The 17,941-nt window shown below is 40.3% G+C and overlaps 1 protein-coding gene across 4 annotated transcripts in view; it reads right to left on the bottom strand.

The window, feature by feature from the left end:
• Window positions 1–5,277: 5,277 nt before the first annotated feature.
• The window catches only part of plch2a (phospholipase C, eta 2a), a 212,657-nt gene continuing 199,993 nt past the window's right edge, over window positions 5,278–17,941 (bottom strand). For 3 of the 4 annotated variants that reach the window (XM_037536165.1, XM_037536167.1, XM_017705792.2), the window contains 3 exons: window positions 16,955–17,032; window positions 13,089–13,425; window positions 5,278–8,553 (listed from right to left, as the gene is read on the bottom strand). In XM_037536165.1, coding sequence (XP_037392062.1) covers window positions 6,977–8,553; window positions 13,089–13,425; window positions 16,955–17,032 — 1,992 coding nt within the window. In that variant the 3' untranslated portion in view covers window positions 5,278–6,976. The remainder of the gene's footprint in view (window positions 8,554–13,088; window positions 13,426–16,954; window positions 17,033–17,941) is intronic. The other variant, XM_037536166.1, reaches the window with a different exon arrangement.

Below are 17,941 nucleotides of genomic sequence, written 5' to 3'. Positions count from 1 at the left end.
ACCAAAAGTTCAAACAACTCCATCATTAATACCACAGACATGAGTTTAAGTAACTTACTGGATGATAAACTGTAAAACGGCAGTATAAAAGTCTAAAAAATGTCATTTGAATGGCTCACATGCTTCAAATGTTTGTGCTTCAGTCAGGAGTACCATCAAACCCAAGATCCGCTTCACATCATGCCTTAAATCATGAAGAAGCACCAAGTTTTTACTGAGTTCTCTTTGAATTCTCTTTCATGTATTCACAAATCACAAGATCAACCATCAACCAATGTTACAAAATGTTCTTCCACACTTTGCATGCAATTTCACCCATTTCACCAAAACATATACATAGTATAGCCTTAAATAAAGTCAGTCAAAGTGTTTTAATGTGAAATGCTCCATTCTGAAGAAACACACCGAGTCAGAATTGTGGTGGTGGTGAGAGGAACCTGGGCCTGTGTTCACAAAGTTTCTCAGAGTAGGAGTGCTGAACAGATCCTAGATCGGCACTCTTACTCCACATTCCACGTTTAAAGTCTCTAAAAGCGATCTCACAGAAAGTTATTACATGAAAGAATTATTAATACTTTGCTTGAAGCAGGAGACAATATTTTATGATATTTTTGAAAGAAAGTTCTGACCTGAAACATATTTTCTGAACTTCGATCATGGCAGAAAGGAACATAAGGGGCACTGGGAGGTGAAAAAGTCCCAAAAGACACAATATGTTTTTAAGATATTTTGCTATTTTACCATTATCAACATTACATATACAACAACAGAAGACATGTAAGTTCCCTGAGCATTGTGAATAGTAAATAAAATGGCTATATTTGTCCATTGAATATAAAAAGTCCATTGTACTTGATTACAGCACATAACGTAAATTTCTAAGGCTATACATACATACAGTGGTGTGAAAAAGTGTTTGCCCCCTTCCTCATTTCCTGTTTTTTTGCATGTTTGTCACACTTAAGTGTTTCGGAACATCAAACCAATTTAAACAATAGTCAAGGACAACACAAGTAAACACAAAATGCAATTTGTAAATGAAGGTGTTTATTATTAAAGGAGAAAAAAAAATCCAAACCATCATGGCCCTGTGTGAAAAAGTGATTGCCCCCCTCGTTAAAACATACTATAACTGTGGTTTTTAACACCTGAGTTCAATTTCTCTAGCCACACCCAGGCCTGATTATTGCCACACCTGTTCTCAATCAAGACATCACTTAAATAGGAGCTGCCTGACACAGTAAAGTCCACCAAAAGATCCTTAAAAGCTACACATCATGCCGAGATCCAAAGAAATTCAGGAACAATTGAGAAAGAAAGTAATTGAGATCTATCAGTCTGGAAAGGGTTATAAAGCCATTTCCAAAGCTTTGGGAATCCAGCGAACCACAGTTAGAGCCATTATCCACAAATGGCGAAGACATGGAACAGTGGTGAACCTTCCTAGGAGTGGCCGGCCGCCCAAAATTACCCCAAGAGTGCAGCGACGACTCATCCAAGAGGTCACAAAAGACCCCACAACAACGTCCAAAGAACTGCAGGCCTCACTTGCCTCAGTTAAGGTCAGCGTTCATGCCTCCACCATCAGAAAAAGACTGGGCAAAAATGGCCTGCATGGCAGAGTTCCAAGAAGAAAACCACTTCTGAGCAAAAAGAACATTAAAGCTCGTCTCAATTTTTCCAAAACACATCTTGATGATCCCCAACACTTTTGGGAAAACATTCTGTGGACCGATGAGACAAAGGTGGAACTCTTTGGAAGGTGTGTGTCCCATTACATCTGGTGTAAAAGGAACACTGCATTCAGAAAAAGAACATTATACCAACAGTAAAATATGGTGGTGGTAGTGTGATGGTCTGGGGCTGTTTTGCTGCGTCAGGACCTGGAAGACTTGCTGTGATAAATGGAACTATGAATTCTGCTGTCTACCAAAAGATCCTGAAGGAGAATGTCCGACCATCTGTTCGTGAACTCAAGCTGAAACGAACTTGGGTTCTGCAGCAGGACAATGATCCTAAACACACCAGCAAGTCCATCACTGAATGGCTGAAGAAAAACAAAATGAAGACTTTGAGGTGGCCTAGCCAAAGTCCTGACCTGAATCCTATTGAGATGTGGTATGACCTTAAAAAGGCCGTTCATGCTCCAAAACCCTCTAAGGTAACTGAATTAGAACAATTCTGCAAAGATGAGTGGGCCAAAATTCCTCCAGAACGCTGTAAAAGACTCATTGCAAGTTATCGCAAACGCTTGGTTGCAGTTGTTGCTGCTAAGTGTGGCCCAACCAGTTATTAAGTTTAGGGGGCAATCACTTTTTCACACAGGGCCATGATGGTTTGGATTTTTTTTCTCCTTTAATAATAAACACCTTCATTTACAAATTGCATTTTGTGTTTACTTGTGTTGTCCTTGACTATTGTTTAAATTGGTTTGATGTTCCGAAACACTTAAGTGTGACAAACATGCAAAAAAACAGGAAATGAGGAAGGGGGCAAACACTTTTTCACACCACTGTGTATATATATATATATATATATATATATATATATATATATATATATATATATATATATATATATATATATAGGGCTGTCTGCCAAAGTCTAAACCTCTACAACGACTTTGCCTCTCCTAAGAAGCAGCTATCTTGGCTTCATGACGGGGCCCTGAAGGCTGAAGCTGAAGCAAATCGCCATGATAAATACGAATCCAAAGGCGAGCCGCCGCGCCTCCTGAATGCTAACGAAGCGCACTTTTGTATGAGTGACAAGAGCCTACAATCTCTGTCACTCTGGGCCGTGTAAATCCCAAGACGGTTTCAGACCCGCAGAAGGGCCCCGGCCCCTCACGTCTCGCCCAGCAACGGTCACTATGGTGACCAGTGACGGAGTCATGTCTGGCCTTTTATGTTTTATGCCAGTCATAAATGAAGAAGAATCCATCAAGGCGCTTTATGGACAGCACACCAAGGGTGCAGAGCAATGAGCTAATACTTCTGACAACATAGTGCATGGCAGTGGCTACATTAGGTCAAAACTGGCAGCCGGAACATTGTAAAGACGGAACAAAGGGGCTTTTTATTGGTGTTTGGAGATGTAATTGGCCATCGAGTGCAGGGCAAGGCTTTATTCAGTGACATTTTTTCCCAACAGGGATTCTCTGTGCAGTGGCAGAGAGGGTGAGCAGGGCGAGGTCTGAGAAAAGGGAGTCCACTCAAAAGAGACTCAAAAGACAACATAATAGTGCTGAGAGGCCATGGATTGGATTTTGGCCTAAATAAAGCAGGAGACTGTTAAAGTATATATGCAGGAGTCATTAGGCTCAATGGAAGGGGACTAGCTGGTTTTAAGACACAACAAGAAAACTAAAGGATGAAGGTTATAGGGTCAATCCACAGACTTCCATGCAAATTTTTAAACAATTTAAAAATATTAATGGCTATAAATATACAACACAGAGCCCTGTTTCTAATGCTGACATTTCCCTATTGGTTCATTCATCATGATTGTTGATACAATGTACACATTGTGTGAAACGGCTGAATGGACCAATTGAAATGGTCAAAATGTACTTGGAATAAAATCTCTTTACATTAAAAGAATGTTTCTGCTTCTCCTGTGAAGATATTATTCTAGGATTTTTGTTAAAAACTATTAAATTGTTACAATTTATTTACTATTAAAATGTGAAATCTTCAAGATGATCAGATTAATCACTATTGACAGAACTAATAAAACACATCTATTTTGTACAAAGGCACTACTGGGGAAATGTCATGCTGTGCCCCCTGCACTCAAAAACCTTCTTTTGAGTGGCTTTTTATGATTTTATAAATTCGAATGTTTGTCCAAAGTGTTGCAAAGTTAATTTTTTCCTTTTAAAAACAAGCTTTCTAAGTACTTCTGCAGCTTAGTTTTGTATATCACAAATTGTATAGTCATGCATATGTATAAATATTTGATAAGGTCCCAGCGGCGGAAGGCAGGATGCACCCTGGACAGGTCACCAGTCCATCACAGGGCAGACACACAGACATTCACATTCACTCACACACTCACACCTAGGGGCGATTTAGCATGTCCAACTTTCCTGACTGCACATCTTTGGACTGTGGGAGGAAACCCACACAGACACAGAAAGAACATGCAAATTCCCACCAAGAGGACCTCGGCGGGGAATCAAATCCGGGCCTTTTTGCTCTGAGGCGACAGCGCAATCCACCACACCACCATGCCGGCCGTGATCAGGTTCAGAGATGCTCATGTAGAAATCTAGTGTTTTCCTCTTTCCCGTTTCTTTACATGGTGATTTTTAGCAAAATAATTTATGCGCAAAAAATTATGAAACACTGACAGAATATCTGTGAACATTGGGAAAAAAAGGATTAGTGCGTTTTGAGAAAATCTAAGGACAAAACAGCCATAAAATGGATAAAAAGATCATAAAATTGCTTAAAAATTTTGCTTTGTATCTTCATATACTGCATGCAGAAATGAGTTCATATATGAAAGAAAAATGCAGAAACCAAAATACAACATAATATGGAAAAGTGACTAAAATATGTAGTCCAAAGTGACAGATTCATGTTCTGACATAAAAAGTTCACCCACTAGTTAAAATTTTGGGTCAGTTCAGTCATTCTATGAGCTCAATATTTAAGATCTAATTTTGTACCCACCACAAATTTCATAAAAATTCTTAACTAAAAAAAGCTCTATGTTTACATGAATATACATTTTTGCTTTAATTTTTTTTTTACAGGAAATACAGTACCAGTCTACTTGAATGACCCTACAGAATACAAATACACTGTTGTATGCAAACACTTAAATACTCCTAGTCAAATAGCAGGTTTTATTTATTTTCTAAGAGGAAATAAACTTTAGGGAACAAACTTTAATACTAAAACTTTAGTGCACTGCGTCTACTGAAACTATATATAAAACGTACCATTACTTTCGCACAGGCCACATCTCATGTTTTATTTTTTGACAACATGTTAAACTCGGCAAATAAACAGCAGTTATATGATTAAATATGCAGGAGTGGGTTCTCTGTAGGGGTTTTCTTGATTTTGTAAGTGAAAATAAGTTTGCACATCACTGTAATGTCTTAAAATGTGTAAAGTTTTTTTTGGTTAAAATAAAAGTTCACTTATGCATAGAACTCTGAAAATATGGTGACAAGATGCTGACTATTAGTGCTGTCTAATGTTCTCAGCTGGAAAGAGTTTATTGGAAGCCGACAGAAGTTGAGAAAAAAAAGACACATCGACGTTTACTGTCTATATACATATGCTTTTACTTAAAAATGTTCTCAGACTCTTGCAAAGTTATCAGACAGGACAGTGCAAAACATTACAGTACAAAGTGAGAGATGTGCTCTGTAGAAATTTATTTCCCTCCTGTCGTGCATCATCAAAGAACTGTTTTCGAGACTCATATTCAACGTTACTCTCTAAAGACAGGTACATACTGGAGACACATCAACAAGCTGTGCTGCTGAAAACCAAAACTAAAACTAAAATGAGAAACATTAGGAAAGTTTACAATATTACCAACATGCAACAAACTGAAAAAATGGGGGACAGCTACTGTTCATGAGCCGGATGATAACACTGAAATATTAAAAGCTTAAGCTTAAGTGGTGAAAACTGCCACTTGTAATTTCATTTCCAGCTAAAAGAATATAAAAATAAAGCTAAACTAGGAAGGACCAAATTAATTGTGCTTGTGCATTTCAGCTAATGCAAGGAATATGAAAAAAGAAGCCATATTTTTTTCAAAGATCATTTCAAGAAACAATAAATTAGTGTAGTAAATACATTCCATGCTTTTTGTTATAAAAATTACACCAATAACAACACCAATAAGATGCATTGGTATTTGATTAAGTAGTAGTAAACATTTCTAAGCATTTAAAATGATGGAAATGAGAATCATACAATTCATCATCTGGATTTAGTCCTCTATTGCTACAGCAGACCAACTAAAAATGACAAAAATCAAGATACAATATCACTCTGAGGACATTTGGTTTCCATATCATGTTCCAGTTTTCAACAATAAGGAGTGCATTTAGGATAATATACTGAAAAAATGCTTGTCCCTCTGGCTTTGCACCAAAAGCTTTTGCTCTTCTCAGAGCTATATATACGACCTGCAGTTCTACGGACTTTTGCAACTTTCTGTTCACATTTCATCCTCTTCGCCGTATTATTTGCTGGGCCTGATGGATCACTGTCCTGACAACAGCCTTGCCAAAAATGACTTTGTGGGTACTAATGTAACTGCCATATTGCCAAGCCAGAAATGGAAGGTTTACTGAAGTAGTAAGGGTACAATACAGATGTCTGAACAAATTTCATATAAGATCTTTCTAGTGTGTTCCCCAGTGACTGAACTGATAAGACTAAACTTCATCTGTAAATACACCTAAAAAACAACACAAAATAGAAAGGATTCATTTTCTGAGATTCAAATGCCCATTACTTTTGATGATGGGATACTTTGTAGCGCAAGGATAGCAACGATGCAGTGGTCACCAATCCTTGTCCTGGAGTATCTCTGGCTTGCATATTTTAGTGCTTTTACTGCTCCGATATATCCTTCTTAAGTCAAAATGGCTTGCTAATTGGTTGATTAGATAAGTTAGATGCATTGGAGCTCAAATTCACAACCCTGGTCCTGGAGTACTCCTTGTCGCACACATTTTTTGTTTCCTTGCTCTAACATACCCACTCAGGAAGGGCTTGTTAATTAGCAAAAATGTTGAATCAGGTGTGTTGGGAGCAGGGAAAACTACAATGTGTACTCTAGGACCAGGGTTGGGAACCACTTCATCAGAGCAGGGAACAAACACAGGGTTGGGGTACTCTAGATCCAGGCTCAGGAACCATTCACCTGGTGCTACGTAGGAGTGCGCAAGTGTCTGTTGGATAGTCCACAAAACCTAAAATATAGCTCTCTCTCCCCGTTACAGCCGGAGCATGAAAAAAACCTCATTGTCCGGACTAAGGGGGCTCTGGTGGGGTGGGCCGGATGGAAGCTGACTCAGGAGATCCAAGTTAGCACAGGGGCTTCGGGCCACACTACAGGCTCCCTCTGGGATGCCCCTCTCCTCAATGGGGCTTCCAGAAGACCTCAGAAGGCCTTGCAGCCTCTGCCTCTCCTGGGCCTGCCTGGCGCGGTTAGCAATGTAGCGAACACGGCTCTGGCTGCGTGAGGAGCTCCGCCTCAATGGGGGCGCCTCCTCCTCCTCCCCTTCTTCAGGTCCAGCTTCTGAGTCATGCCGTTGGGATGTGAAATCACTGCTCGTCAGTGGTTCCACATCAGTCAGCTGCTTCAGCCGCTCTGTCAGGTCATCACGGGGTTCCTTCTTTTGCGCCCTCTGCTGACGGGTGGGCCTGGTAATGAAGCTGCGGCTGATGCTCCGGTACTTGCTATCAAAGTTGCACACAATGTCATCGGACGTGAGATCTCCCAGACTCTTGGACTTAGAGCCAGCATCCGCATCTTTAGTCAATAAAGAGACTGCAGATCTTTTGGAGGAGGCAGACGACTGCTTCAAGCCCTCCATGTACAGCCTGCTCCAAGTATGACGCCGCTGCATTAACCGGTTTGCATCATGCTCACTGGACAGAGGCCTAGGCTGAAGCTCATCTGCTGGTTCACACATTTGCCCGTTGTGTAGATTGGGATTGGACTTGCTCTTGCTAACACACGCGGTTGTTGCAGAACGAGGCTGGGGAATCCAGCCAGCCTTAGTGGCCTGACTGTCTGGGCAGTCCCGGGCAGTAGCTCGAAGGCAAGTCAGGCTCTTTCTGGCCAGGTTGGGCAAGGAGAGGTCGATCACAGTGTCGCTGGATGAGATGCTGGAGGAGGACGACACGCTATCCCGATGGCTGCCGGGATCCAGCTTGACCCAGAGTCGGTCGTTCACAGTTGCATCAATAGACACCTCAGGCACCACTGACGGCTCTTCAGTTGTCCTTACCTGCCCGGCACTTTTGGTCCTTCGGATAGGTGTCCTGGGTCCGGGCTGTGAGCCTCGCCCCACATCCCTGTCAAACAAGGCCTTTAGGGCCTGTACCCTTTGAGCTGTAGCAGGATCAGTTGCAGACTCTGCCTCTAAAGTCCGCTCTTTCTTAACAGCAACACCCGTAGCATCCTCTGCCCTATTTCCAGAACATACTGCCTTAGCTCCTGCTTGCTCTGGAACAAGGGGCTTATTGCTCCTAATATCAAGGTAATTCATTGACAGGGGACCGCTGAAGAGGTCTTCCCCACTGCTTATGTTGGGGGACAGATGGTGTGGAGGAATGGGGAGCTGCAAAATGTCCTCATTTGTTTTTACAGGGCTATGGATATCATTCTTGGAAGAGGGTGTTATTGCTGCAGATGGTGGACATGAACTAAAAGAGTGACTGGGGCAATGTGATGAGGTATCGGCTGGACTGCTCATTGACGTCAAAGGAGTTTTCTCCTGAAATTCTTCAGCAATGGATTCCAGGAGGTGCACAGAAGGAGTGGGTCTCTGCACTGTGGAATGGTCTGCAAGAGCAAGACAAAAGGACAATGCTGAAGACTTTAACATGGTTTTCCTCCAACCCTGGTCCAGGAGAGCTACATTCCTTCAGAGTTAAGTTCCAACCTGTATCCAATAAGCTGCCCCACCCATTGCTTAACTCTAATACATCTGATCTAGCCAATCATGGACTTTGGATTTTGATTAGCTGGAGCAGGTTTGGCAAACTGTGATCGGAATTAGGCTTTGCAGAAAGGTAGCTCTAAAGGACCAGGGTTGGAGACCACTGCTTTAATGTAACATTTAAATGTACTGTCATAAGAAAACTCTGTGCCTCTGAATGAAATTTAGTTATGAGATTTTCTGATGACAGATACAAGTAAATTATAAGAACAGTAAAAAAACAGATTAGCAGTAGACCATCTTGTGCATATAAATCAAAACACCTTAAATATGTATCACAGTTCCTGAATAGCCATAATGGCAGACAAGCAGATCAAACATCAGACACAAATGTGTAGCAACATGCCTTCATCATATACAAGACTACACTCATAAAACATAAATGGAAATAGAAATAAAATAATATTTAAAAAAAGTGTAATGTAAATTGTAATAAATGTAAAAACAAGTTGAAAAAGAAGCATTACATCACATGACATCATGCACATGAACAAATGTAGTCCTATATTTAAAAAAAAAAAATCAAGAAAATAATAGTCGTTGGTGAACTCACCAAGAAAGCACAAGACAAGACACAAGCAACATACAATTTGGAAACACATGAGCATAGAGGGCAGGTTTACCTGGCTTTGGTCAGCCTCTTAGTTTTGCACTAAGGACAGAGAGCAGGCAAGAAGGAAGGAACAAACAAATAGTTTAAACAGAGCTCAAGGAACCAAAGGAGAAGTAATCAGAAACAAAATGTGGAAGGGTGAATAATCAAGGAGAAAGGAACCACAAAGCTGACTTTTTGCTTGGACAACATGATATTTTAGCATTATCGTGATATGAGTTTCTGCAATAAGCACATCGGTAAAAATTTATATAATTAGTTTGGAGGGAATATAGCATTAAAGGCCCAACAAGTACTTCCCTGTGCTGGGCTTAAACCCTGCCTTCCCACACTGAGAGCGAGTGACCATTGCGCTACATGGCCAATTTCAAACTACACACATTTACAGCTCAAAAACTACTCCATCCTGAACTACTAGCCTGTTCAGGAAATACTGGCTGTTCAGGAAATACTGATTGTTTCTAGACTGAAGCACCACATGGAACCCCTCGCAGACTGGAATGCATCAAGACTAAGAATTTGCTTACTTAACACTGTATGTGAACTCGTTGTGTAATACTCACTTCCGGCTACAGACACTGCATAGGAAGCACACTGAGAGTAAAAGACAGTTGTGGTAAAACTGTCCCGAGGGCTGAGGAACAGCTGGGCTGCATTAACAAGAAAGGGGGTGGAGGACAGAAACATCTCCCCTGCAACTTATGTAAGAATCTTATGACTGCACTAATGTCTACACAATGTGACTTTTTAAACACTTAATAAAGAAAACATCTGCAAATTTGATATCTGCTATTGGATTATATCAATTCATATATAACATTCTAACTAATGTAATATAAAAACTGAGCGTAATTTTATCTTGTTGATAAAAAGCACCAGACTTTCACAGGCTTTGATTACATGAGTGCTATTTAATTACAGATTTTCCACTGGCTTAATATCTTTTTTGGTACTGCAGAGGGGTTTTGCCTTTACTGTACCATTTTTATATCAATGCCAAACTCATCTGATAAAATCATTCATAGACTAAAATAAGGCACCATGTAAATCATTATATGCTGTAAAACTCATTTTACTAAGGGTATAAAAGACAATTTACTGGGAGTCCAAATAGACAACCATAAGAATCTATCTACTGGGATCTACTAAAGTGTGCTACTAATGGACACGACTATCAGACTATTAGTGTTAATCTTGAAACATACCTGTAAATTTAGACTGAATAAATAAAACCTACACAACAGAGGCTGCTATCAGTTTTCCCCATATCTTAATATTTATATTACACTACCATTCAAACGTTTGGAATCCCTGTGTTTTTAAAAACGATGCAAATATGAAGTGGTGATCAGTATACTGGTTGAAATTGATGTTAGGACAAAAACACGCAGGTAACACAACATACAAACAGAGCATACCAAGGTAACTTTATCATCACTGGATGGTTGACTAGGCCAGGGATGTTCCGTCATGTTTCTTTAAGATTAAATTACCTTCCACTGCCTAGTCTGTTGTGTCTTAAATAGTCCACTTTGTTTTCAAGGCAGCAAAATTGCCCATCTTTTGAGGTTAGCCTTAGCCCAACTTAGAAGTTGCCTGTAGACCAGCTGGTACTGACTGCATCAATAACTGCGATATTTTTCAAATTCCAGGAGCCAATTGAAGGCACGATAACACACATTGACAAGATGAGACAAAAGACTGAAAATTCAACAAAGCTAAAATTGGCTTCTTATTCACATTTCCTGTTCCACCTTAAATGGTGCAGCAGTTGCATTCAAGTATAACGTAACTGCTGTTTCATTTAAGGTGGCATGGAAAATTCTAACAAAAAGCTGCCAAATGAAAAGCCAGCTTTAGTGTTGTAGAAATCCAGATGTGACTGAACATTTTTTGCCAGAAAGTAGTCCTGACCTAGATATATCTATAATTGTGCAGTTGTTTTTACTGCTTTGTAAAAAAATGTAGGTTTGATTTTTAAATTTTTGGTTCCATAGTAATTGAGAAAGTTGTACAGCCTTGAAAATGAACATATTAGAAAGGCTTTGAGCAAATATTGCTGATCAAATAGCTATTTATTATTTTGTCACAAAATTACTATAAATAGATAATTATTTATGTTCAAACTTCCCCTTGATGCCAAAATATGTGACATTTAGGTGTCTGGTTCATAACATTTCAGTGTACCCTGTGCAGGTTAAATAACAATTACTATATGATGAGTGATTCCAAACTTTCGAATGTTAGTGCACATTTATGGCATTTGACAAATGCTCTAATCCAGAGTTACTTGCAATTCAATCAGGTTACAGAACTAAGCAAAAGCAGTGTTAGGAGTCTTGTCCAAGGACTCTAATTTGTATAGAGTGGTGTTTTTGACTAGGAGGGGAGCTGAACCACATTCTGTCACATGAAGGGCAGTGACATTACCCACTATGCTATATTAATTAGAACTTTTCATTTTTAATTAATTTAAAGATTCTCAAAAGTGTTGTAAAACAGAGCAACTAACACTTGCTACCACACCTTCTAATTTTACCAGGGAGTTTAAACTCTCATGCCTGTGTGGTTACTGTCAAGTTCAATTTCTCTGTTATAGGTTTTCTGAAGAACATTATCCTACTGTTCTCCTCCCCATGGTATGTAAACCAAAAATAAAATGTGTCATAAGAAAAATGTCTCATAAGTGAACACTGGTTAGGCTGTGTCATATCCATTAGCCATAAATTTATTCCATGATCTCTGTGCAGATTAGCTACGAGTACAGAAAGTATCCACCACTTCTACAAAGGATTCAGATGCCAAAGCAGGCAGGTGGAATCTGCTAGGAGGAGGTGAGGGGTCCATTACAGGCTTTAGGGTCCACTACAGCACTGTAATCAATTACATCTTGGGAGACCTTACAGGAAGCTACTTTGATCTTACCAGCGAAGAATAAGGGGGATTTACTGCGGATCTCTTCCATTTTTTGGGCAAACAGCGCATTCATCTCCCTCTGCAGTGTCCCCACTGCCCGCTTCCGGTTGTCCATCACCTGTGGTGGAATCACCGGTGGCAGGTCCAGACTGTCCAGACTACTGCAGCTGCTCCAGTGGCTGTTGGAAAGGCTTTTACCATCGTTCACAGGACTAGCTGCTTTGCAGTTGCTGCCATAATTTGGTGGGGCAAGACCCTGCCTGCACAAGTTAGTTTTGCTGTCTGGTGCAGGAGGAGCTGGGGTGGCAGGCGGCTGAAGACGTCTGCGAGGTACGCTGCACGAGCGAGCATTTCTGGCCGAAGCGTCCTGAACTGGGGGACGGGTTGGAGCACCCAGTGTTTGTCTAGCCTTTGATCGAACCCTAGGCATTGGTATAGGCTTGGAGGATTGAACCTTAGGCTCAAGATCTTGTTTGGATTGCTTTGACTGCTCAGGTTGAGCCAAGGCTTGAGGTTTGGGGCCAGGCTCTGGCTGGACCTGCCGAGTGGCTGTGGGAGACAAAGATGACCTTTCTGGCCTGGAAGGGGCTGGTCCACGCTGCAAGGGGCTGCTTGTTACCTTCCTCTCCAAGTCGGGACTCTCCTTTGACCCAATCACACACTTAATACAATTGGATGTCATTCCTACACGACCAGAGCTGTTGACAGCGACCCGGGCAAAGACACCCTGCTTCTCCTCCAGTGGGTCCTGCAACCTCAACCTGTTGGCTCTTCTCAGAGGCTCGCTCATTGCCCCCCTGTTATAGAAAGGTTTGGCCCGAGGTTCGGGGCGGAAGAACGCAGCCTTACCTTTGCTGTCATCTGGATGGAGCTGCCCGTTGGTGCCGTGCTCCCACTGTTGCGCCGCAGAAGCCGCCGCATCCCCATTGGGGTGGGCAGCCGGGACCTCCTCCGACTCGCGCTCCTCACTGGCTCCCTCCGAACTGCAGTCTTTGGTGTCGATGGAGATCTCGGGGAAGCCGCGCTTGACTTTCGGTTGGCCCTTCGTGGGCGCGCTGGCCGTACGACGAAGCAGGTGGGCGCCAAAGGGTTGTTTACGGCCGCGCAGCGCAGCAGCATGGCTGTCCAGAGAAGCCTGCTTTGGGTTTCTGTGAAACAGCCCTTTTATACCGCTGGCTGCCCGCACCTGAAACGGGAAAGGCAGCATGAGTCTCTGGAGACTTGAGGTGAACAACAATTACCTGGAAATGGCTTCCTGAGAAAATTCTAGGGACAGCCTAAAGTAAAGATTACAGAAGATGAGCAGGCAGTGATCTTGTGCCAAAATCTGAAAGGTTAGTGAATTCTGAAGTGGTTAGGTGTATATGATAAGTAATCATGCTATAGATAGAAGTTAATACTTTAAAATGCTAAAATCTTCAACAATTACCTACTTTGAAATGTCAAACTGGCTAGTTTCTCACAGTAAATATGACTCTGTTCAAGCTATTGGAGTAGCTAAGGCATTTGCTAAATAAAGACAACGAAACAGAAAATTCTGGTACCATGTAAAATGATAATGGAAAAAGGAACAGTTAGTGTTTCAACAGTGTTGCTTAAACATAAGCAGCTCATCACCCAAAAATGTTTAGAATTCGAAGAAAAGAGAAAGCTATCAGGTACCGTATCAGGAGCATGACCTCACTCATATTAACAGTTACATTATTTAATTCATATGGCTTCATATGGCCTTACCAGCATTTATTCATTGATAGTAACATTATATACATTTTTGGGTGAAGATTTTCATTAAGGTGTTGCTTTGATACAGAAAATAACATAATTTGCACAAACAGCAAGACAAGTGCATGATCTACTGAAAAGCACAAAACAGACTATTTTTCACACAATCCATTTGTTTGATGTATATTCGTGTAAACATAAAACTAAGCTATACTTAAATGGAAATGGAGACCAAGGTGGAAATGTAATGAGGTACAGTGACTCATTGGTGGGACTAGACATTAAAATGTTGGATAAAAATGACACTGGGTTATCTGTTCTTCAAACTGAAAGTGATAGTTGAATTAATTTACCCCAGAGTAATAAATGTTACTTTCCTACTTACTACAAATTTCTAGTCTTGCGGAGCCAGATGTGACTTCGTAATGAGAAAATTTGAGGACAGCCATGAGATTTGTGCTAAATGTATGTGGGATCAGACCAAGTATTAGGTCTTATGTAGACAGTCTGGGGGGCAATGATGTGCTGTCGTTAGCACATGGACGGAACGTAAGTTAGCATGGCTGAAAAATCGCAGTGAGAACTTCAATTAAGCATGTGTCACGTTTGTGGAGAACACAGTACATGTGGTAAAAATAAACTTTACAATGCTAGTGACTTGCTAGCTAGCTCGTGTTTTAGATTGCAGTCTGGATGGTAAAAGGGCATGGGCTAGAGGAGTTTGAAGCAGGTTTAAAAAGTCGCCTCTAGATGTGCATTACTGTTACAAGATCACATCTGGCCCCATGAAAGTAACTGATTACTTGCGCAGTGTATTTATCATACGTATATGAAGATGAGCATATAAGAGCAATTCATTCACGTTGCTGTACATTCTGCAAGGCATTGCACCCAATGTCATTTTATGAACCATGTCAAAGTAGATCCATGTAAAATATGCTTAATATTTTGACCATCTCCTCAGCAAACGTAACTGGTAACGTGGTATTTCAAGGCATACAGGTAAAGGGTGAAGGAAGTGACATTCCCTGTGCATTGTATTACTTCAGTTCAGTCAGCCAACTGTAGCTAGAGAGGATTTATGTTAAATCTACCTAATCTATTTATGTAGTAGGGATGTGCATTTCAAGTAATTTTAATGTTTAAGTATCTGCAGGAGTTCATGAACAGAAATTGGGCTAACCACGTGAATTCATGGAAAAACGTCAAAACAGTACTTGGGCAAAAACAAATATAAGAAGGGCTGTAGCTCATAGAGCTGGGGGTCCCTCTTTTAGGTGATAGCTCTGCTGTTAACAGGCAAAAAATATCAGTAGCACAAAGTTTCACAACAAGCTATTGTCATACTGGCTAAAACGACATATGCAAAAACAACGTATTTGCTTTAGATATATTTGAATGCATTTTCAGAACATTTTAATTAATTATATATTATTACATATACTGCACAATATAAATGGTCCAAAATTACTTGGGAAAAATGCTTGGTACACTGAGCTGCATTAGCGTTTAGGAATGATTTCCTACTCCTGTGACAGGTACATGTATAACTTTACAGAGAAGGAAAAAACCTTAATTTTGGGTCATTTCTTTTGGTTGACTCTTCAATTTACACAAAAATGGTGATATGACAGTAGAGTGATAGATATAGATATATATATATGGTTTTTGACATTTCAAAATGCCTGTTGCTCATTATATTGTGTATACATTTCATAATGAATGGACCAAAACAAATGGGTGAAAATTACTTGAGAAAAAGTCAGGTTCCACTACTATACAGTTCCTACTGTAGTTTTAATGCAACTCAGTGGAACCAGACATCTTTCCAAGTCATTTTGGGCCATTTCTTTTGCTCCTTTCATCATGAAATTTATACACAATATAAAGGACTATAAGTACTTTGAATTGCGTCAAAAACTGAAAAATGACAAAAATGGAGATACAAGGTTTTCTTCCGACAGCAGCGATGTTTACACTAATGAAAACTCAAATAAATTCAAACAATTTGTTTAAAATAAATGTCTTATTTCTCAAAACATATACATAAATAATGTATTAAGAGGTATAATGTAAATAATGCATTAAGAATATATTTATATATCATTAATATATTACAATACGTTTGTTATATATTTTACTGGAAAATGTGTCAATACTTCCTGTTTTTAAATAAATACTCAACTAATGATTTCAGGGTTCTAATACTGGCAACTTGAATGGTTAACCGAGCATTTGAGTACCTGTGCACATCCCTACTATCTCGCTTGTCTTTTTAAAACAGAACACGTAGTATATTCACATTTATTCTAAGTGAAGGATAACCAGGAGCAAAATACCAAAGGCCATGTAAATGACCCCAATTTGGGTAATCTATCAATTTGGCAACTCCAAACAGTGCAACGACGGACTGATTACATTCAGAACAGATTCACCTGCCGATCCAAACAATATTAAAATACCCAGCTAAAGTCTCATCTCACAAAACAGAACACAATAAAAAATACCTGGGAAGCTCCGGCTCTTCATCACCTCAACAAAACGTCAGACTGAATAAGCATTGTCCGGCATGTTTTCTGATATTACAGACATTGGGACAGTGCACCCATATGCTTAAAGCTCTGTCACACAGAATGCCCTGATATTGCTAACAAGGCATCTGAGGCCGTATTGCAGACTGAGAATCTCCTGAGTTAAGTGAAATAAGAGGAGGAGTTGTCTCCCCTGGAACGCAGTGTCTGATGCTTTTCCCCCCCTCCGATCGCCTGTAGCAAGGAACAGGGACACTGGATCTGCTTAGGGGTCAAATGAGAATGCTGGCGAGGTATAGGCAATCACAATTATGTCACAACTCATTTTTGCATGAGTTGGCAAGGTTGAATGCTAGCACATGAGGCCAGGCTTGGTTGTTCACTTGAGAAGGGGGCGGGGCAGAGGGTTTTGGGGGAGGGGTCATGTGGCACATGCAGGGTGCTGATTGCGTCTCACTACACCTGAAGTTTGAGCGACAGCGTCAGGGCTCCTAACACTTTCCTGCCTCTAAAGACAGCTTTTGGACTAAGCTGGTTGCACTGAAAGCAGAAAGAGAAATAGAGAAAGAGAGAAAGGGGTCAGAGACAGGAGGAGAAAGAGAGAGAGAGAGAGAGAGAGAGAGAGAGAGAGAGAGAGAGAGAGAGAGAGAGAGAGAGAGAGACAGAGAGGGTGAGAGAGAGAGATAGAGAGAGAGAGGGAAGACTATAAAGAGAGAGAGAAAACTATACAAAGAGAAACATATCTGTAATCATCAGAATAAAATGGAGACAGTTTATGAAAAATGGCAAAAAAGGGCAGCATTAAGATGCATATGAATGAACTTAACACTTCAGTTAACCATCTAGTTCAATCAATGAAAAGCCAGTAATTCATGACATAGCCTGAAATTGCTATTATTGAAATGAATAAAGTGATGTAATAAGTATGAAAAGCTGTCTGTTAAAATATTCATAACTAATTCAAGTCTACAGTATATACCTATATGGTCATTCTATGGCAACTCACCTACCTGGACATGTCCTGGATTTCCATTAAAAAAATTCAAATGCATTCATGCAAACTTTTAAAATTGTAGTCCAAACAGCTTTTTATTCCCATCCCAAGTTCTGAATGGCTAATTTTTCACTCAAAATAGCGATTTCATCCGTCATTTGACATTTCTGAAGAGATTAGATACAAGATCACTTGCATAGAAGATCAGAAAGATAAAATAAAATACTAAAAAAATGACCTGGAGAAAATGAGACTCCTAATAACCATGCAAAACCTGGGAGACCACCAAAACTGCCACTATCAGGTAAACAGTGCTCGAAACGTTCATCTTCAAGAGACCTGCAATCACATTTAGCCCCACACTTGCTTCAGTTGTAATTTTCTATTAAATATGCATTTTCTGCCTTTTTTCCTGATGCTAGACAATTAATAACTTGTATTTAATTCTCTGACCT

The sequence above is a fragment of the Pygocentrus nattereri genome, chromosome 29 (assembly GCF_015220715.1).
Source record: "Pygocentrus nattereri isolate fPygNat1 chromosome 29, fPygNat1.pri, whole genome shotgun sequence".
In the NCBI taxonomy this organism is placed as follows: Eukaryota; Metazoa; Chordata; class Actinopteri; order Characiformes; family Serrasalmidae; genus Pygocentrus; species Pygocentrus nattereri.
This window is presented reverse-complemented; position numbering and strand designations above follow the sequence as displayed.